The sequence below is a fragment of the Phocoena sinus genome, chromosome 12, assembly GCF_008692025.1.
Source record: "Phocoena sinus isolate mPhoSin1 chromosome 12, mPhoSin1.pri, whole genome shotgun sequence".
NCBI lineage: Eukaryota > Metazoa > Chordata > Mammalia > Artiodactyla > Phocoenidae > Phocoena > Phocoena sinus.
In genome coordinates, this window is record NC_045774.1 from 14,597,176 (window position 1) to 14,619,799 (window position 22,624).

At 39.4% G+C, this 22,624-nt stretch overlaps 1 protein-coding gene across 3 annotated transcripts in view; it reads left to right on the plus strand.

The window, feature by feature from the left end:
* The window catches only part of RMND1 (required for meiotic nuclear division 1 homolog), a 35,611-nt gene that overhangs the window by 4,064 nt on the left and 8,923 nt on the right, over positions 1-22,624 (plus strand). Inside the window, exons 2-10 of one of the 3 annotated variants that reach the window (XR_004352498.1) lie at positions 1,250-1,767; positions 8,499-8,607; positions 11,455-11,530; positions 15,345-15,384; positions 17,742-17,842; positions 19,570-19,676; positions 20,621-20,685; positions 21,239-21,315; positions 22,561-22,622. Coding sequence is in view for 2 of the 3 variants with exons in the window: in XM_032650981.1 (XP_032506872.1) it covers positions 1,264-1,767; positions 8,499-8,607; positions 11,455-11,530; positions 15,345-15,384; positions 17,742-17,842; positions 19,570-19,676; positions 20,621-20,685; positions 21,239-21,315 (1,079 nt within the window). In the remaining variant the exon portion in view is untranslated. The remainder of the gene's footprint in view (positions 1-1,249; positions 1,768-8,498; positions 8,608-11,454; positions 11,531-15,344; positions 15,385-17,741; positions 17,843-19,569; positions 19,677-20,620; positions 20,686-21,238; positions 21,316-22,560; positions 22,623-22,624) is intronic. The other 2 variants (XM_032650981.1, XM_032650982.1) reach the window with 2 other exon arrangements.

Here is a 22,624-nt window from a genome sequence, read left to right on the forward strand (position 1 = left end):
ACTTTTGAAGATATTTTGAAAGCAGCAGGTTCTACCTCCTAAATATCGCAGTGACTCATCCTTGCCCTTACCCTTTTATTTTATTTATTTTTTTATTTTTATTTTTTTGCGGTACACGGGCCTCTCACCGCCGTGGCCACTCCCGTTGCGGAGCACAGGCTCCGGACGCGCAGGCTCAGTGGCCATGGCTCATGGGCCCAGCCGCTCCGCGGCACGTGGGATCTTCCCGGACTGGGGCATGAACCCATGTCTCCTGCATCGGCAGGCGGACTCTCAACCACTGCACCACCAGGGAAACCCCCTGCCCTCATCCTTTTAAAGGGAGATAATATATATGCAGTGGTTACAGTGTTGTCTCTAGAACTGGAAACGCCTGGGATTTCCTTCTGTCTCTGCATCACTGATTGTAAGCAGTCAGCCTCCCTAAGCCTCAGTTTCCCCTGTGAAGTACCTCACAGGATTGTCGTGAGGTGAAGCAGAGCGCTTGCTGGGTACAAAGTACTCAGAAAGCAATGTCTTAGTGTCTCTCAGTTCCTCCTCTAAGTTTTAACCAAGGATATGTTTCTTGAATGTACTTTTGACCATCTGAGTCTCACATGAAGAGCTCCGACTTCCCTCTCCTATAGAAACTCTTTAGGACCAGTGCTTAGGATGCAGCCACAGGCTCCTGTTCAGCTCTCAGCTGCTGGCTGCAGCTCACGCCCGGCTCCCCTGAAGTTGCATCCTGTTTGTCAGGTGAACAATACTGTTTACCTGCGGTGTTCGACTTGCTGATCCCTCTGCCCTTTTGAAACCCGATTCAAACATCACCTCTGATAGGCACCAATAATTGTCTGTTGCTTTAAGGTGCTAAAAAAATGATATGTGTTTAAAGGACAAATAAACTACTTTTTTTTTTGGTTTGGCCACGCCGTGCGGCATGTGGGATCTTAGTTCCCAGACCAGGGATCGAACCCTTGCCCCCTGCATTGGGAGCGCAGAGTATTAACTACTGGACCGCCAGGGAAGTCCCTCAATAGCTTTATAGTCTTATAACCTTCCAGAAAGAAGGCTAAAGGTTGACTAAAAGAGAGGTGGTGAAAACACTTGTATGTATTTTTTTAACCTCATTCTTTTACTAGGCTTAAGTTAAGATGTATCTATTTTGCAAATTGTTTTACAGAAATATACCTGTTACCTGGGAAAACACTATATACTTTTTAAATATTTTTTATTAAAAAACTTGAACTTTGAATTCTTTTTCTTTTAGCTTGAGATGTGGTAATGTCAGCCAGACTTCTCAGATCCTTGGCCAGATCTCACTATATTTTATCAGAAGCGTGTCAGTGCCAAAGACTTGTTCATCGAACATTAAACCCACTTAAGGAATTTGAGACCACAACATGCAACACCCTGACAAGAAGTCAGAAGGTGAATTTGTTCTTTCCTGATACAGCAGCTGTTGGTTTGAATAAGTCCCAGGTCCTGGAAATGAACCGGAAAATATCAAATACAAATGTACTCTCTCCATTAAACACCACACGTTACCAAGATGAAAAAGAGCACCTTCCAACCAGGAACTCCCTTGGTACTCATAGGAAAGTGATTCACAAACCAAATCTGTTAGGTTTTAAGTGGTTTATAAAAATACTGAAGAGACATTCCTCATCTGTGTCAACGGAAACACTTGTTTCTAAACAAGACTTTCCACAAATCAAGAGACCACTGAAAGCATCAAGGACCAGGCAGCCATCCAGGACCAACCTTCCAGTTCTGCCTGTGAACAAGGTAAAAACACTTGTGGTGGTGGCACCTCTGTTCCCTAATAATCACTCTGAACCCCTGTGGATCCCACCTCAGCGTTACTACCAACATAGGAGAGCCAGCCATCAGCTCAGCACTTCTTTCAGGATCTTTGAAGCCTAAGAGTAAAACCTGTCATCTCCAAAGGGAATCAACATCTTAATTTTAGGAATTAGTGGTACATATAAAGGCAAAATAGAGGCAATTAAATATAAAAATATAGTTTATGAAAGGATTAGTGGCCTAAGGAAATTTTGAAAAAGACTAGTAGTAAGTCCATTCTAGGAACAGTGCTATAAAAAGCCCCCATTTAAAAAAAAAAAAAATCAAACTGTAGAAATTCTGTATTAAATTTAAAAAAAATTTGTTTCATTAAGTATGCAGACAGGTATACATTCATTAGCCAATGGTGACTGCATGGGAGGGGGTGGTGAAAGGACATGGCAAGGTGGAATCCAAAAAGCAGAGTGAAGGTTTTTGCTTTTTTTTATCATTTGAAGGTTGAAGTGGTTGTTTTCATTCACTGTTAAGAGGTTTATGGGAATTTCTCAACTACAGTTCGCATTTGCCCACTAAATGATAAATATTTAAGGTCAGGATCAAGCCCTTTGGTAACCTGTGTATCTCGCATGTTACTTGAAACTGTGCCTTATACTTAATAAATGTTTATTAAACAGGAAAGGATAGAAGAGAAGCAAAGGGACCTTTGATGTCTGTAACCATCAACATTAAAAGTAGGAATGTCGAATATTTAACACTTGATGAAGCCTTCTGAATCTATCAGAAAACAGGTTATACTGTCTATCTTACAATCTCGATTCTGAGAAGTAGACCTTGAGAGCGTTTAACTTGTTCTGTTTTTGTTTTTGTTTACTACGTGGTTGACTTCCTTTAAAAAGCTGTACAGGCCTTCACGTCTTGTCCTCAGGTTGTGAAGCTAGGAGTTGGTTAATGACTTGTTTTGGATTCTAGCTTTGTTTACATTCTTGTTTGGTTTCCTTGAACCCACGATATGAAGGATGGGAGTTTTGGATGCATTCTGCTCTCACCCCTTTCTAGCTCTTGAGTGTTTAATTATGTTGTTTAGTGTTGTGATCATCTGGGAAATTTAGTATTTAAGTGACTGAGATGAAATTAAGTGTAAAAACCTGAATTCACAGCAGATCCAAAAAAGAGGAGGACCAAGTCCCTTTTTTCTTCCGTTACATCTAGCAGCGCAGAGCAGAAGCAAGTTTCTTATGAAAGGCTGGTGAGGTCAGAAATGGCACTTGTTTTTGTAGTTGTAGGTTGTAAACTGTCGAAGAGGCATTATTGCTTTGGGCTGTCTGTAGACTTGAAAGCAGTGTTCCTGGATTCCGTTTTTTATTTTTCTTCAGGACTTTTTTCCTTTCTGCTTCCAGGAAAGGATTTGAAGTAGACTGTCAAAATTTAATAAGTTTCAAATGAGATAATAAAAGCATTACATTTAAAATAGAACAAGCAGTTGATATGAACAGCGAAGTAAATATTATCAGATATCTGATACGAGTAATCTGGTTGAATATTTAGTTCCGCGAAGCCCAATGATTAAAGAAAGGCAGGAATACTCCTGGGTTGTACACTTCTTGTTGTCTAACAAGAAGAAAAGAAAAACATAAGAATGTCTTATAAGAAATAACTTTTTCTATCACCAAACTTAAGGAGTCATTTATTTCCTGGGTCCTGACATAGGACATGTTATGTAACGTAATAGCTGTGACTTCAGTTGGAATTCCACGAAAACAGAAACAGTATGTTGTTTCTCTGGAAGTACAGGAAAATAATAGACAATCTTTTCTATTTCTGAAGGCATTTTGAAAGTGACCTGCGGGAGTATGATTTTTGGAACATTATTTTCTAATGATCTTACAGGAGAACACAGTCTTGAGGTATAACGAGGTAATATATGCCCAGGGCTGAAGACTGGCTTTTATCTGTCCCGAATAGAGGGCCCCTCCATTTCCACGTGGGCATCATGGGGCTGGCGAGTCCCCTTTGGTGGTAAAGCCCTTTCCTCCCCTCTGGACTGAGTCAGGAAAGGACTCTACTTTGTACCAGAAAGAGGTACCCTTTGTCTCATTCCCCACATGTGTGCCTGAGCTCACCCTCTTACCTCTGCCACATGGCATGCGCCTGGAATTGACGGGGTGAGGCCACTCACCCTCTATATTAGAATCAAGTCTTCACCTGATTGCATTTGTAGAGATCATAACCTGCTGAGATATTCGGCCCACATACCGTTGGCTCATCACTTATCATGGCAGGGCCAGTGCTGCTTGTTGGTCTGTCCTGTCTTTGAGGAGGACGATGCCCGAGGGTAAGGACCAACCTCTGAGCAGCATGGAGGCTGGCAGAGAAGGCAGGGTGCTGGGACGCCCAGCAGTAGTTTGCAGGCTCACACCACAGTGTGTAGTAAAATTAACCAGTGGGTTGTTAATAGGTTTGGGGTTTTTTTGGTGTGTTTGATGAAACAGAATAGAAAGTATCGATGCATTACTCATGATAAAGGTAAATATTGTTCTGTGAAGCTTTTGTGTCCATTATTGGTGTGGGTGTCTGTGTGTGTGTAGGTACCGTGTATGTGAAAGGGTTTCTCACCATGGGTTGTAGTCAGAAAGGTTAAAAGCTAAAGCTTTATACTAGTAATGTAAAATGCATCTGTGTTTTCTAACTTTTGCCTATAATCTGTACATAACAGGAAAAACATGCATTTTTTCCCCTTAGTAATATAGGAGCAACATTACTGTAATGCAGTAATTTCTTGTTTTAGTAAAAGAACACGAATAAAAATAAACTTTCTTTTTCAGGAAAAGTATTCTGTCAGAGTATGTGATGCTCTAAAACAAGAATCATATATAAATTTCTAGCCCCATCTGCTGGAATACGTTTTCTGTGGCCAGAAAAATGAAACATACTGAAACATGGTGGTTTTCTTGGCTTTGGTTTTGTTTTGTTTGGGTTTGGGTGGTTTTCTTTTAACATTTTAAAATAGAAAGGCCTAAATTTAAGTCTTAAATCCAATAACTATTTTAGGCTGGTTTGGCACATTTATTTAAGAACAAGTTGTTGATCCCCATGCTAGAACCTGAAATTTGGTATATACTTATATTTAATGCTCAAAAAATAATGGTTCATTATAGAAATCCAGAAAAAGACATGTCTGAAGATGAAAGCTTCTTGCAGAATAACAACATCTTTAAATAATAGGGGGAAAACATGCAAAGATGACACACACTCTTTCCCTTTACCAAGTGGATTTAAATACAATCTTGAAATTGAAAAACAAAGGGAATAAAACCCAAAAAAGATATTTCTAACAAGTCAAATTGGAAAACCTTGTGAATCATCTATTCACAGAAGATTCATAACTTAAACAGAGACTCACATCCCAGATGTTTAAGGAGGATACAGAAAGTAGTGTGGCGAGCCATGTAAGTTATGTAACGTAGGCTAAACCAAATAAGCTGTGAGACATTGGCTAGGACTCTGAGCCAAACTAAACAGGAGATGGTGTGAGAAGGAAAGGTGACCATCTTCAGAAAATGCAAAGATCCTTGGAATGACTAAGTTAAAAACAAATTGTGTTTAAAAATTCATAACCTGACTCTTTGGAGCTCAGCATATATTTTCTCATGGAAGTAGTGGTTGAATGCTTTGACTTGTCCCACTTTTTTTTAAAATTTATTTTATCTATTTATTTTTAGCTATGTTGGGTCTTCGCTGCTGTGCGCGGGCTTTCTCTAGTTGTGGCAAGCAGGGGCTGCTCTTTGTTGCGGTGCGCGGGCTTCTCATTGCGGTGGCTTCTCTTGTTGCGGAGCACGGGCTCTAGGCACACGGGCTTCAGTAGCTGTGGCAGGTGGGCTCAGTAGTTGTGGCGCACGGGCTTAGTTGCTCCGCGGCATGTGGGATCTTCCCGGACGAGGGCTCGAACCCGTGTCCCCTGCATTGGCAGGCGGATTCTTAACCGCTGCGCCACCAGGGAAGCCCGACTTGTTCCATTTTTGAGAAGGTAAAATAGTATACGTTTTTTTAGCACAGATGGGCCTGGTCAGTAAGAAAGATGATGGTGAAGCAGGCACGAGCCAGGGAGTGGGAGGGACTGCATCGGCTGGAGAATCACGCCCCCCCTCCCCGCCCCCCACCGACCCTGGTCAATTACTGCTAGATCTTCCACTGGAGCGAAAGATGGTGGAAATCTGGATTGTGCGTCAAATGGCCGTTTATTGTTGATAGTTTGTTCAAATCTTGAAAACACTATGTGGGTCAGCTCTTGAGTTGGATAGTTGTCTGGGCTGCCAGTTTACGGCAATGATTGTAGAAACAGTCGGCAATGCTGTTTCTAGTACAGTTCTGGGAAAACCTTCCGCTGGACTAGCTGTCGACCTTCTCCTTTTCTCCTGTCTTCTCCTTCGTGCCGCCTTCTCTTCCCACTCCAGCCTAAACTAAGCATGTCAGCTCTAGCAGCCCCAGAGTCACTCTGACATGCAACCTAGTGCACTGGGATTTTGCTTAGCAAACTTGAGTAAGTTTGTCAGCTCTTGCAGGGTAGAGCCTGCCTGCTATGGCCTTACCTGATGCTTCTTTCCAGGATTCCTTTCTTTCAGCCAGCTTAATCTCACATCCTGCCAGCTCTTTTTAACTCCACGGAGCCTTAAAAGAACAACTAGTGCTGGCACTTCTAAACCTTAAGCACATAACTGATTCCTGTACTCCAGTAACCAGCTTTACTTTGACTGTGTGGATCCGTATGTTTTTGTAAATTAACGTGTTCTTACCTTCATAATGAATACGGGGATCAGCATATCAGATATCTGCAACGGGAGGATCCTGTATCCGTTTAGCTCACATTCAGTGACAATTTCAGCTTGCTTGTCTGACTTTTAATTTTTCCTCTAATTGAATTAAAATCAATTAGACAATTGAATGTTTTGTTTATGAGTGGATATTTTACGGATTTTAGGTTTTTCAGGTCCTCCATTTATTCCTCTGCTACTTTTTAAACCACACATTAGAACTGTGTAACAGATGGAAGAAAAAGCAAAGCAGAGTTAGGTCATCTCTTGAGAAAGAGCCAGGAGTTAGGTAACAAAAGTGGGAGGAAGGAAGAAATTTATGTACTACTTTTCTTGAATTTCATACTAGGAATGTAGCAGAAAGGGAAAGAATTTAGGAGCCAAGATGAGTAAATCCTAGGAATAAATTTTGATTTAGTGACTCATATACCTCTTTTGATACATATGGGCCAAAGCACCATATGTATCAAAGACAGTAGAACCACTAATGTTCTGATTAATAGACACTAAAATATAAAATTACGAACAAATGAAAATTCAGATGTAAATCTGATAAACTTTTGATAAACTTTTTAGCCTCCCATAAATTTTGATGGTTTAAACATACCTGCATGTGCCGTAATAATAAGTATTATCTAAAAAATGTTGAACATTTGTGCTAATCATGGTTCTGAGCACTTGACATTCATCAGCTTGTTTAAACTTCACAACAACCCTATCAAGTAGGCATTATTGTTATTCTGATTTTTTTTTTAATGAATCTAATTCTGTGCCTGAACTCTTAACACCTCTGCTGATAGCTTTTGAACTTTATTGACCGTATTCCATAGTGAGAAATTTATTTTACATTACAGTGTATATGTAGTGACCCGGTATACCTATATAGACATATATGTGACAGAAAATGTCATAAAATAAAATTTACCCTTACTATGAATTATGTACTCTAATATTTTCTGTTTTATTCTGTTTATTTATTTATTTTTTGCGGTACGCAGGCCTCTGACTGCTGTGGCCTTTCCCGTTGCAGAGCACAGGCTCTGGACGCACAGGCCCAGCGGCCATGGCTCACGGGCCCAGCCGCTCCACGCACGTGGGATCCTCCCAGACCAGGGCACGAACCCGCACCCCCTGCATCGGCAGGCAGACTCTCAACCACTGTGCCACCAGGAAAGCCCCTAGTTTATTTTTTTTTTAAACTGGTTTGGGCCGACTAAATTGATATCAGGACTCGCTAACGGCTTGTGACCTACAGTTTGACAAAAACACTGTGTGCTGTACCATATGCTTACCGTATGTATACTGTATAGCTACACACAATATAAATGTATGCATGTACACACAGGTAAGACTCCTAGTGCAGAAATCCAAAGCACTCACCGAACCTGGACAGATTCACAGAACCTTTAACCAGAGTACAATTAACTAGAGTAAAAATTTCTGTAATTCCTTAGTAGATTCAAAGTAGTCTCTGCCTGTACAAGGCTAGTGGCAAATTATCAAATGACCTCAAATAATACTGCTGCTGTGAAAAAGAGCCATGGAAACGCAAGGTTGGACAGACTTTAGCTAGCATCTCATCCAGGCGCCTTGTATGGTGCCTAAATCCTCTCTATTTTTTGATCAGTCTGTGCTTGAAGCACAGCCAGCAGGTGTGGCTCCCCGTTCTGATAGCCCATTCCGTCTCTTTGGCTATTAAGAGAAAGTTCTTGCATAGATTGAGCTGAAATCCACCTCCTTGTAACTTCTTTCTCTGCATCCTTCTCACATCCTTTGTCTGAACCGTTGAAATGTTTGGAGAAAACTCTCGAGTGCCAGCTTTGCAGCACGCCATCCTCCCTGTAAAGAGACAACCATCACAGGCACCTCTTGGTAACCCATCTCATTCTCCTCTCTCTGGCACAGGACCTGATGCGCTGTACTGCGTTTGCAACCGCAGATGAATACCATCTTGGAAGTCTCTCTCAAGATCTGGCCTCCCATGGATATGTTGAAGTAACAAGCTTGCCTAGAGGTACATCTTCTTGAACCTGGGGCCAAGTATGTTAAAATGTATTGGAAAATAATTTTCCTATGATAACTGTCTTAAATATGCATTTGTTTAGTTTTCATTTTCTCTTTCTTTTATAAATTTATTTATTTTTACTTTTGGCTGTGTTGGGTCTTCGTTGCTGCACACGGGCTTTCTCTAGTTGCGGTGAGCAGGGGCTACTCTTCTTTGAGGTGCACGGGCTTCTCATTGTGGTGGCTTCTCTTGTTGCGGAGCACGGGGTCTAGGCACGCGGGCTTCAGTAGTTGTGGCACGTGGGCTCAGTAGTTGTGGCTCACAGGCTCTAGAGCACAGGCTCAGTAGCTGTGATGCACGGGCTTAGTTGCTCCGCAGCATGTGGGATCTTCCCAGACCAGGGCTCAAACCCGTGTCCCTGCATTGGCAGGTGGGTTCTTAAACACTGAGCTACCAGGGAAGCCTCTCATTTTCTATTTGAAGGATTATATCATAAAAGTGGCGTTGAATCTCTTTATACAAATGACATACAAAGATAGGAAATTTAAAACATATTCACAGAGAACTTTGTTCAAAGATTAAAATCAATATGGTTTATTCAGCTGTATTTATAGGATCACTCTTACTTGGGATGATCAAAGGCCATGACACTTCATTTCTGTCACGTTAAAAAGTTATTTTAGTATTACAGAAGAACCATATAATTGATAGAAATGTTGGGGAGAGCCTTTAAAGAAAAATTTACCAGTACAGTCCAACACTTTAAAACTAACAGAATTAGTTAAAAGATAAGCTCAATGAATATTTTAAAAGAGAATTAAACTGAGAAGATTTTAGGATAGTGTGAGGAAGGCTTCTTGAGAAATCACCTGCTTTATGTTTAAAAAATGACTTGGAACACTTTGATGGAAGATTCATGAATTTACCTCAAAGTAGCAAAAAACAGTAGGTTGAAAACCTCTCTGCTACAGAGAAAATTCTTAAAAGAGTCACTGACCCTGTAAGAAACAATCGAAATGTCATTGTGCTTTCTCAGCCTTGATGATCTGAACTATTTTGTAGTACTATTTGGTGGCAAAAAACGAACATAATTGACTTAGAAAAACAGAGCTATGTCCAGGGCCTCTAAGAAGGAAAATTGCCCTGCGGTATTCTTGGCTGATTCCAGAGGCTGTCGGCAGGGTGTCCCTGTGCATCACACACTTGGGGGCTTCTCGTACTATTCTCACTGGCCTGGATTTTTCCCACTTCACTTGTGGTGTTCTTGGCTATATGGGTGACCCTTGCCCTCTATAGATGTAGAACTCAAGGAAGTGTGATTTCACCAAAGAAAAGGAGTTTAGGAGTTGGTCTTTTTCTGAATCCCCCATTCCCCAACCTCTATTAGGAGCTCTGAAGCTTTGAGGATCCTAATTTTATGTTAAGAAATTATGTTGGTGGGAAAGAAAGATTCTTTTTGTGGCTGCACTTCTATTCAACAATTCTCTCCCCTAAAAGGACAGATTGTGGTAAAGAAATGAAAATAATTGGAAGTGAAACATCAAAAGATAGAATTAGAAAATGTTGAATTTCCAAATGATTCCGAGGTGCGGCTTTTCCAGTGTCTTTTTCTCCTGAGATCGTCCCTCCCACCTCCTGCTTTGCAGTAGCGGTTTAATGAACAGTCTGTGAAACAAATCTTAAATACAAACACATGCATCGAAAACTATGCTCTGAGGATATAGCAACTTCTAATTTGTGGGAAAAGGATTAAATATTTCTGTTTTCTGAAAAGGGTTATTTTGTATTTTGTTTTCTATTAAAATGTATCTAGTTTCAAAAAAGAAATTATGTAACATTTTACATACTAATATTAGTATATTTATTAATTGACTAACATGTTATTTATAGTTTACATTATAGAATATTTATATACTTATAATAAATACTACTAAACTAATATACAAAGTAACTACTTACTGGTGAATATTTGTATATGTATGTATTTAATATTTAAAATGTTAAAATATTTAAATAGTTACAGGTGACTATCATGGTAGTTCTCATGATTAACTTTGAAATCAGATATGTTTTGAAATGGACTGTATCTTTGTTTCTGTATGTTTTCTATTTTCCACACTTTATACAATATAATTTAAAATTCAGTGGAAAGAGTAGTTTGAGAATATTAAAATTATATTATTAATAAAATGATATTTAAAGGAAGAGAATATATTAATGGCTCTTCAAATTTTATTTTAAATTACTTTTACAGAAAGAAGTGTAATTCTTTTTTCTTTTTTTAATTGAACTATAGTTGATTTACAGTGTGTTAATTTCTGCTGTACAACAAAGTGATTCAGTTATACATATACATTCCTTTATATAGATACATTCTTTTTTATATTCTTTTCCATATGGTTTATCACAGGATATTGGATATAGTTCCCTGTGCTATACAGTAGGACCTTGTTGTTTATATGTTCTCTATACAATAGTTTGCATCTGCTAACCCCAAACTCCCAGTGCATCCCTCCCCCACCCCCCAAATTCTTGAACCTTAGTTGTACTGATACTAAGACTTTAATAATTATCAATTGGACTAGCGATTACTGAATCAAAATGGGCGTGAATGAGTTTTAAATAGCACTAATAATAGTGTCACAGGTTGTTGAATATTTTGTTCAAGTAATTTCTTATGGTCTTTTCATTTTCATATATTAAATACTTTTAGAAACCTTAGTAGAAAAATGGACAGTATGTTGTAGAGCACTTCATGGTATATGAAGCAATGATCACAAATACTTTGTTAAAAGTTTATAGGTGACTTAAATCTTGTGTCACCTTGTGACATAGCTTTTTGCTTATTTATCACAGATGCAGCAAATATTTTGGTGATAGGTATGGAAAATTCTGCAAAAGAAGGTGATCCTGGAACAATATTCTTTTTCAGGTAAGACAAGAAAGCAACTCCATTGGAAGATGGGCTGTGGCCAGGTAGTGTGTTCCTTAAAGATGCAGGTGTACCTTCTCTCTTAACAGAAGATGTTTCAAAATTTATTTGTGATTTAAATTTATCCTTTGGTTCTTATTTGAATAGGAGAGTTTGTCACTTTTAGGCATCTGCTGGTAAATCCTCTTGTGAAATAAAGAGTTTTCCCCCCTAGGGAAAAGATTAGGGATTTTTTATTCATTTTGTTCTAAATTAACTTTAAGCATTATGTCATCTTTGTATCATATATGCAAGTTTTTCGCACCGCTCATAATTCATGACAGTAAAGGGTGCACTTAACACGTTATAAAAAGAGAGCATTGGGGGGCTTCCCTGGTGGCGCAGTGGTTGAGAGTCCGCCTGCAGGGGATGCAGGGGATGCGGGTTCGTGCCCCGGTGCGGGAAGATCCCACATGCCGCGGAGCAGCTGGGCCCGTGAGCCATGGCCGCTGAGCCTGTGCGTCCGGAGCCTTTGCTCTGCAATGGGAGAGGCCACAACAGTGAGAGGCCCGCGTACCGCAAAAAAAAAAAAAAAAAGAGAGAGCATTGGACAACGCTAAGGTCAGGAACCACTGGTGGAAATAATGGTGCCCTGAAGAACGCAGGGATTTAAGGAACCGAGTGGACTCCCCCCAGCTTCCGGCCTTCCTGAGAGCAAGAGACTGAAGGAAGCTCAGGCTGAGGTCATTAACAGAGGCCCATTCGGGTAACTTGGTGTGTACTTGCCTTTATTGGTAAATGTGGGTTTTCACTTACTAAGAATATGTAAGCATCTTATTTCCCATTCATCTTCAGTGCCCCTCATCAGGTGCGTGCTACCTGCCCCGCTGTCTTTCTTCCTTTTCCATCTTCGCCCTCTGAAGCTAAAGTTTTAGATCACCTTACCTCTCTGGAGACTTCAGACTGGGACCCTGATCCACATACATTTATTCCTTTTATTTAAAGGTTTTTTTTTTTTTTTAAGGTTGTTTTAATACCAGATACTCCAGAGTAGCTGAGTGGAAGTGGGAATGATAATAGAAACCATTTAAAATAATCTCATCCTCACAACATTTGAGGAAGATCTTTTATTCCCAAGGGTCAGAGGGATTAAGTGAATTACCCAAAGGACTAATAAGTGGCAGAACAGAAATACATGGAACATCCATAAGAATCCAGACTTTGATGAAGTTTCTCTGGTCTTAGTTCTTACAGTTGATGATAACTGGAAGCTCTGTCTTTGTTCCTGTGGATGCCTTACTTTCCTTGGACATAATCAAGAGTTCAACATTTAGTGCCGGTAGAGAAACACCCCTTTTGACTTGAGTAAGGAATTTGGATTTCTGAGGTCCTCCAGATCAGCAGCATCCAGTAGAAATACAACGCAAGGCACAAATGCAAGCCGCGAATGTAATAATATATTTTCTTATAGCCGCACTTTTAATTTAAAAAAAGATGAATTTAATTTTGACCAACACTAATAATAACATCATATATTGCCTGAAATTAATTTTACTGGTATATTTTATTTAACCCAACATATCTAAACTATTATCATTTCAGCATGTAATCAGTCAACAATTAGTGAGATTTACATTCTCCTTTTCATACTAAGTCTCTGAAACCCGGCGTATATTTTCCAGTTATAGGAGCTCTCAGTTTGGACCAGGCCTGTTTCAGGTACCCGACAGTCACATGTGGCTTGAGCGCCATACTGCAGAGTTCCTGGGATCTCTCATCTGCCTTGAGGTGCTTCTCTGAACCAGCGCTCTGGCTGTGGCCTTAAACACCTCCCAAATCCATATCCTGAGACCCCACCCTGGCCTTTTGCCACACTCACTGCTTGGTCTCCCTGCCTGTCTTCTCACCCCACCAGCAGTCTGTCTGTCTGTTTGTAGGCAGAGCAATTTTTCAGTGGGTAATTCTGATCACTATAGTATCCTTAAAATTCTATGGAATATGACCAAATGCCTTATCACAGCACGAAGTTCTTTCAGGGGTTGGCTCTTCCCCACCTCTGACCTGAGTGCCCTCCACTTGCCCTCATCCGCAGCCATTCAAACTACTGGCTCTTTATTCTGAGACGTTGCCTGCCCCCCTCGCACCTTTTCCTGGAGCCTGGGCTATTTCCCCAGGGGTATTTCCTCGTTTTCTCATTTGGCTCTGCTAGTCCTTTAGGAACTGTGTCCCTCCTGTGTACCTCCACCTAGATTCTGCGTAACTCTGTTAGAGTGTGGATCACACTATTGTAATTGGTGGTCCGTGGATCAGTGTTCTCTGGATTGGGACTTCCTTGAGCAGAGGATCTAGACAATACTCATCTTTGCATCCCAGATGCTAAGCACAGACCCACACACATACTAAGCACATTGCTCAAGATGGTTTGAAGAATGGTAATGGGAACATCATATTTTTACCAGTTGTTGATGGATGGATGGATGGATGGATAGATGGATGGCGTTGGGTCTTCGTTGCTGCGTGCGGGCTTTCTGTAGTTGCGGCGAGCAGGGGCTACTCTTGGTTGCGGTGCGTAGGCTTCTCACTGCAGTGGCTTCTCGTTGCGGAGCATGGGCTCTAGGCACGCAGGCTTCAGTAGTTGTGGCACGTGGGCTCAGTAGTTGTGGCTCGTGGGCTCTAGAGCGCAGGCTCAAAAGTTGTGGCGCATGGGCTTAGTTGCTCTGCGGCATGTGGGATCTTCCCGGACTAGAACTCGAACCCGTGTCCCTTGCATTGGCAGGCAGATTCTTAACCACTGCACCACCAGGGAAGCCCCTACCTTTCTTTCATTTCTACCCTTCCTTCCTCTGGTGCAATGACCCAGAGCTGTAACTCCTTTTTCTTTTTTTTTTTTTTTTCAATTTACTACCTATAACAGCTCAACACATCAGACTTCAGAAATCAAAACAAGTTCCCTAACAGTTTTTAGACTTAAATTTTGTCAAAGGCAGACTTGGATTGTGAGGGCTTCCTGTGGCTTTGTTGCAGGTCTACTCTGAGCACTGTAGGGATGGCTGGCATGATTTCATAGGTGCCTTTACCATCTGAGGCTTTAATTTATCTCAGTCTCTTTATTCCACAGATATTAAAAGCATGACCCTTTATTCTTTTCTGATAGCAGAATCTGCCTAATGAGAGCTAATGAGACAGGTCTCAAAAATTTCCTTATTCTGATATCTGTACACCAGAATTGAATCAGGGTACTTCTGTGGTGCGCAGTGGTTGGGAGTCCGCCTGCCAATGCAGGGGACACGGGTTCAAGCCCTGGTCTGGGAAGATCCCACATGCCGCAGAGCAGCTAAGCCCGTGTGCCACAACTACTGAGCCTGCGCTCTAGAGCCCGTGCTCCACAACAAGAGAAGCCACCGCAATGAGAAGCCCGCACACCGCAACGATGAGTAGCCCCCGCTCACTGCAACTAGAGAAAGCCCGCATGCAGCAACAAAGTCCCAGTGCAGCCAAAAAGAAATTAATTAATTTAAAAAAACAAAAAAGAATTGCATCAGGTATGAAAGAGTCTAGATACCTGAAGTTACATGGTTTTACAATAATAGTTGTTTATTCTGCAAACCACAGGAGAAATCCATGAATTTTTGAGGGATCAGGTTTTTTATCAGAAATTCAAAAAATAGCTTTTGTTTATCATATCCATCCAGGGACCATCATGTCAAATCAATAATAAATCATATTTTTTAAAATTGGCCTTCTAGATGCATTCTAGAAGCTACCTAAGCATGGCTTTATGTGTGGCCCTAAAGAATGTATTCCACCTTTAACTTAGTTTATTCTTTTAAATCAGGGAAGGAGCTGCTGTCTTCTGGAATGTGACAGACAAAACTGTAAGTATAAATAAAGTGTGAAAGTATTAAAATTTAGTTTTCTGAGAATAAATTGTTAATTGGCACTTAATAATCTGAGCAATTGGAAGATAAATTAACAGATAACCCTCAGTTTATTTGCTCTGCATTATGTGATGTTGATTCTAGCACTGTCATCTTCCAAAATTTTCTTTTTGACTTAGAAGTTTCCTACATTTTCCATTCTCTGAGCACACAATAATTTGTGGAAAATCAGAACAATCCTAGCTACACTGCAGACAGAAGGAAGTATACTTCTCATGTGATAACCTACAAAATGAGTAATGTACACACAGTTCACTGGAAGCTGGCTGCACTGAGTCTTATTTTAGATCAAGTTTTCTAGAACTTTTTAGCTCACTGGAAATAATTTCTTCAATATCCCAATCATGATTTGTTTAATACAACCTTTTCAGAGGCAGTTTGGTAATACATATCAAAGCTTTATATTTAACTCAGCAATTTTACATCTAGAAAGTTATCCAAAGGAAATAATCACAGTTATATATGATGAATGATGTATAGAAATGTTCATCAATACATTATTTACAATAGCAAAAATGAGAAATAACCAAAACACATAATAGGAAGTTTGTTAAATACATCCATAGCATGTATTTAGGATGTACGTATTACAGCTCTTAAAAGTCACGTGGGAAGAAACCAATTCCTGAGGAATTGCCTGTGTATATGATACAGTTAAATTAAAAGAGCAGGTTACAAAATATAAGCAATATAATACCAGAGCTGGTAAAAAAATATGCCTCATACAAACCCAGTTTTACTGAAAGGAGATACACACATAGGGAGCAGGGGGAGGGAGACTGGGGAGTGGTTTCCTGGAGAAAAGGAAATATAAATGAGCAATAAATGTAAGAAAAATGTACAAATTGGCTATTTGAATTTGCAAAGATGTAAAAGGCTGACAATACCCAGTGTTTTTTAAGAATGCTCTCATTAAAAAAATAAATAAAAGAATGCTCTCATAGGCACAGATGTAGAGAACAAACATATGGACACCAAGGCGGGGAAGGGGGGGCAGTGGGATGAACTGGGAGATTGGGATTGACATATATACACTGATATGTATAAAATAGATAACTAATAAGAACCTGCTATATAAAAAAATGAATAATGTTCAAAAAAAAAGAATGCTCTCGTAAATCTTTGGATTCTAAAGCTGGAAAAACTGTTTTGGAGAGCATTTTAGAAACATTTATCAAAATTATAAGTGTGCATGTCTTTTGTTCCAACAAATCCTAAAGAAATATTCCCACAAGTCCTTGAAGATACACGCATAAGGCTGGCACATGTGACATCGGGATAGTAGAGAATGGGGAAAAAAACCCATGGATGGACATTTAAGACGGTTAAATCAATTACGTTTCCTCCATGAAGGAGAATCGCATTGAAAATGTTCATATGTACAGTATCATCCCATTTATATAGAAAGCAAACTAAATGTACATACATATACAAATAGGGAAAAGTCTGGAAGGGTATGCACCAAGTTTAATGGTGGTTACATTAGAGGATTAGAAATTCAGGAGACTGACTATACTGCTGAACTGAATGAATAAGCATTTTCAGAACTCTAATGGAAAACTGATGAATTCATAAAAGTGTTAACAAAAGATCAAGATGAAAAAAAAATTAATTACATGGGACTGAGTGAACTGATGAGGAGGATTATAATTTTTGTGACTTTCTGTTTGAATTTTAAAAATCCCACAAGGACTCAGAGGCAAAAAATACACAAATCAATTTTCACTGCAAAGTAAAGGAGCTGTTACAGTGGAGGATTCCTGGACTGAATGTCAATATTATGACACAGTGTGAGTGTGTTTCGTGTTTGGTAATTGCAATCATTGTTGCTTTTGTTGTGGTCATCCAGTTACAATGCTTGGTGTCAGTTTATCTCTTGTAAAAATAAAATACAGTGTGTGTGTGTGAAAAAAAAATTCAGGAGAACAGAGAGAGAATCAGTTTCTATACCTCTGTGTTTAAATTTTTACAAGTGTGTTACTTAAACTTTTTGTTTTGAAGATTTAAAGAATACAAACCATAATGTTATTAGGGGTTTTCTTTTGGTCGTGGGATAATGGGAGGTTTTGTTCTCCTCCTTAAGCTTGTCTGTGTTTTCCAAATGTAAAAACAAGTGAATATATCGTTCCAATTAGTTTAGTATCACCATGAATTTGCTTTCTCCTTAAAACCTAAAGAAGAGAAGAAATGGTATCAAATGTAATTTTAAAAATGTTATAAGCATTAACTCTATAACATTATCCTGTACTGAGGGAGTCGGTTATAATTTCAGGTTGATCTTGCTTTTCTTCTAGATGAAGCATGTGATGCAAGTTCTTGAAAAACACGAAATTCACCCCTATGAAATTGCATTGGTGCACTGGGAGAATGAAGAGCTTAACTACTCAAAAACAGAGTAAGCAGCTTTTTATCAAGTTTATGAAAAGGGTGCTTGGAATAACTAGGTACAGCAGTAGAGAAGATAAATTATTAATTTGGAGACTAATTTTAAGAAAAAAGTTATTGGTACAAATACAGAGCTGAAACAATAAATATTAGTGGATAGATATTTTTTTTATAGCTTCTCAGGCTACCCATAAATTAAAACAAGTAGATAGTATAACCCCAAAATAGTAAGTTTCCTAAGCGGCCAAAATCAGTAATACGGTGTGCCTTCGTTAGAATGAACCTGTTCAGTTATTCTAGTAAAGTCTTCTCTGAAGTAAATCCTTTTTGCTTTTTTCCCATTGACTTTGAGTGTAAAAAGTATAAAGTATAATGACAGGGTGCTCCAAGAGAACCACTTGTGGAAATGGGGGTACCACTGCTGTACCACTCTCAGGTCAAATGTATGGGTAGGCAACGTACTGGCCAATTTCCATGTCACAGCAAGGGTGCAAAAATGAGGAGGGATGTTAGGGTGGGGAGAGAAGGCAGAATGAAGGTCTTTTCTCGCAGGGAGGTACTGGTCTAGTGGAATGTGAGAAGGAAAAAAAGTCTTTGTATTGAGAAAGGAAGCGACACAAGCAGAGCTTTAGGGAAATTTGGAAGAGACACCAGCTATAGAAAGACTAATTGGGATGAGAGCTAAGTGATAATAGACAGCAATGAGCTTTCCTGTATCGTCTTCTCGTCCACCAACCTTTGTCCATGTCTTCTGGTCTCACGTCTCTCGTGAAGGTTTAGCCTCTACTTTTCCTATTTGCTTGTGATACTTACACTCCCAGATTCCCTCCCTTCCCCCTCCTCCCCAGTCACTCCAGAGTTCTCTACATATACATCTTGGTTTGTCACAGCTGCCTCATCTCCCTCCCCATACTCACCATGTCCATGTGATTTCAGATTATACTGTGTATAGTTACATAGTTTTATATTCAGCATTTTTTCACTTAGCAAATTATTGTAGTCATTTTCCCTTTTCTACTAAATATCCTTTCAAAACATGCTTGTTCATTTTTGTTGTGTGAATTCCTATAAATGAACCGTTCTTCTGTTGAACTTTTAGTTTCTTTCCTGATTTCTTACTATTCGACACTTGACCATAGAAAGTTTTTTTAATGTATATCTCTATTCATTTGTCTTTTTTCTTTAATAAAGGTATTTATTTATTCATTTATTTATTTACTTACTTATGGCTGCGTTGGGCCTTCGTTGCTGTGCGCAGGCTTTCTCTAGTTGCGGTGAGCGGGGGCTACTCTTTGTGGCAGTTCACGGGCTTCTCATTGCGGTGGCTTCTCTTGTTGCAGAGCACGGGATCTAGGTGCATGGGCTTCAGTAGTTGTGGCATGCAGGCTCAGTAGTTGTGGCACACGGGCTTAGTTGCTCCACGGCATGTGGGATCTTCCTGGAGCAGGGCTCGAATCCATGTCCCCTGCATTGGCAGGCGGATTCTTAACCACTGCGCCACCAGGGAAGTCCCCACAGAAAGTTTTTTGTACACAAATCTTTCCTTGCATCTTTGATTATTTCCTTAGGATAAATTCCTAGAAGTGGAATTACTTGGATCGTATGGTATAAGAACATTTGTAAGACTCTTGATACAGATTGCCAAAATGACCTCTAGAAAGATTATAAAGATTATTTTTCAAAAGAAAAAAGGTACTTTTTGCGATTTAGAAACTACTTTTTTTTTTTTTTTCTTAGGGGACAGTCAAAACTTCACAGAGGGGAAATCAGGTTAAATTCAGAGCTAGATTTAGATGACGTCATTCTAGAGAAATTTGCTTTCTCAAATGCTCTTTGCCTTTCAGGTAAGTTACTACTACTTATCAGAGACGGTATCCCATAGTTTTCATTTCATCGAGGGAAGCTGAAATATTTAGTAAAGACTTTGACATGTTTTCGTAGAGCACTCAGCAAAGCCTTATAATTCCTTTTCCTTTCTTTTCCCTCCAAGAGAAAAATATATGTAGTATAGAGTATAATATATAGTATCTGTGCTATAGTTATTCATTCCTTATTGGTATTGATAAAGCTTACCTCTCCAAAAATATTCTTTTATGTTGTTGCTGTTATTATTATTATCACTACCTTTGTTTTCCCCTCTCCTTCTCTCTGAGATTCTTAGTCTTAGATTGTCTCTAATCCAGGCAGAGAAAGAAAGCACAGCCTTCTGTGATTGGGCACAGGCCTCTATGTAGAAAAATACACTCTGGTTTTTCACAGGAATGGGACAGAGAGTCACAGTGGCTCTCAGTTTCTTCGGCAAGATCCACGCACCTGAATAGAACTGTAGAAGTTCTCTAAGAAATGTTCCTGCCACCAGTCTGCACTAGGCTGCTGCTGTGGTGGACTGCATATACCACCCAGGAGGCTTCGGGACTTCTGAGCTGTACCCACAGCCCAGAGGAGTGGAGGGAAGGTCAGGAAGGCCTGATTTCTGCCCCTCTACAGAGCCACCCTTCGTTCCTCTCAGCTTCTGAGATGCAGTAGGAGAAAATCAGGGATTCTACCCAGTGTAGTTTTGGTCTGCGAGCAGGGCTTGGAAATCCACTCAATTTTCTTCTGTCTCTTTCTACCTAGTGCCATCTTTTGTAATAATAAGTAACGACTCTTAAATTTCAGTCTCAAATTTTTTGGACATCTGCTTCTTAAACTATTGTTGAAATGGCAGTGAAGGTACTGTGCAGTTTTACATTTTGTAGAAACATGAATATGATGATAAATGTTCTATTGTTAATTTTTTTTCCCCCAGTGAAACTGGCTATCTGGGAAGCATCACTGGATAAATTTGTTGAATCTATTCAGTCGATTCCAGAGGTAATTATACAAATTTTATGCTTGTTTTCAAGGATTGAGTTCTATTGGGGGAAAATACAAATTTCCCACTATAATGATGAATTTAGAAGTACAATAAAGTAATAATAAACATTAAGAAAGCTGCACTGAATTTAAGCAGGAAAAAAAAAAACCCGGTTACGTATAAAATGATAAAATAAGAAACCTTTTAAAACTTAAAATTCAAATTACTTTTCTCTAATGGTATAGTATTTTTAATGTAACTGAATTGAAGGGAAATGAAATGTTTCCTCTCTAAGGAAGGAAATTATGACCACTTTTCTCGATTAAAAAGTGTCTTGACAAATTACAAGGAAAATAGTGGCATGAAAAATGCAACTAAAATTATATCAAAACTTCAGAATACATTAAAAATCATGCTTACTGTAATTAACTTTGTTTTTACTGTGAAAGAATAATTATACTAGGGAAAAGAGCCCCTGGTTTTTCATTAAGAGATTAGGAATGTACATCATAGAAAATGCTAGTGAGAAGGGAGAGCTGTGTATGTATCTATTTTCCCCCTCCCAAATAGGCTTTAAAAGCTGGGAAGAAAGTGAAACTATCTCATGAAGAAGTTATGCAGAAAATGGGTGAACTCTTTGCCTTAAGGTAAATTTTCTCTGTAAATGAAATATTTCATATATTTAACCATCTCCAGAAAATATCCCTGTAGCTCTACAGTAAAGAGCGAACATTTATATCTGTATGGGAATTGCAGCTGTTTTTATTTCATTCACTATAAGCATGGAGAACTCTTACCCATTAGAAGCAGGTGGGCTGTATTAGGACTGTACTGGAAGAAACTGTGCATGTGCAAGAGAGACCATAATTACTGACGTTAAACCTACGTCAGCGAGCGTAGTAGGTGTTATTCAAAGGTGGAAAGATGCATTCTAGAATTTGGACAAGGGTGATTCTCAGTAAAAGTATATCACTGCATCATAATGCTGAATAGACCTCATTGCTACGGAAAAGTGATGTACCATATTTCACTGACTCTGAGACACCGTACGACGCCACAAGAAAGTGAAAATGCTGCCCACTAACATACGAGACAACGCTTTTTTATCACAGAATTTTAATTTTGCACTACGGAAATAGCTCTCAGTCTTATTTGGATGTAGATTGATCACATTTCCTCTTGGGCACACATAAAAAGGAAAGAATAAGAGAAATAAGTCATCTAAGGCAATGACAACTAAGTCTCAACTGCCACCTGTAAGACATCATCAATTTTAAAGATGCCTCCCACTTTCAAAGATGTTAAAATGGGAAGAAGAGTGTCTTAAAATTGATGAAACATAATAGTACGTCGTTCAAAATTAAGTTAAAAGGCCTTCAGTTTATTTCATTCTTGTAGTTTTCCCAAGATTTATGGAATGAAACACCCTGAATCTTGGTGTTATTCTCACTAGGCAGGATTCTCAGTGTTTCGGCCCTTGTGTGTGGGGTGAGTTACTGGAGTTCCTTGTCAATAGTTTACCTAAGAGTTGCTTTTCCACATTCTCCTTAGTTACTTGCCCTGGAGAGAAGTGGTCCAGTGTTGCGTCATCTAGGCCCTTCTCAAAGCTCAGGGACCCTAACTCAGGGCACCAACAAAAATAAAAAGCCCTGCATGAGAGCGTCCCACAGCACATCTACAGCCTTGAGCTCGCTAAGAAATGGGGGAGACAGACTCCTCTCCCCTCTTCTCTTGGTCATGCGAGCAGAACTTGATATAGCAAATTATTAATTCTAGGACTCAGAAATTAGGACTTGATATACTTAGGTATGTGAATAGTTTCGTAGAGTCTTACTGTTGTTATCCTAAGTTTTCGTCTCTTTACAATAAGAGTGCTTATGTGTTATTCAAAGGAATGTGGCGAATCTATGACGAGAAATAGAAGTAGAAATGTGGCAGTCACAGCTTATACATGGT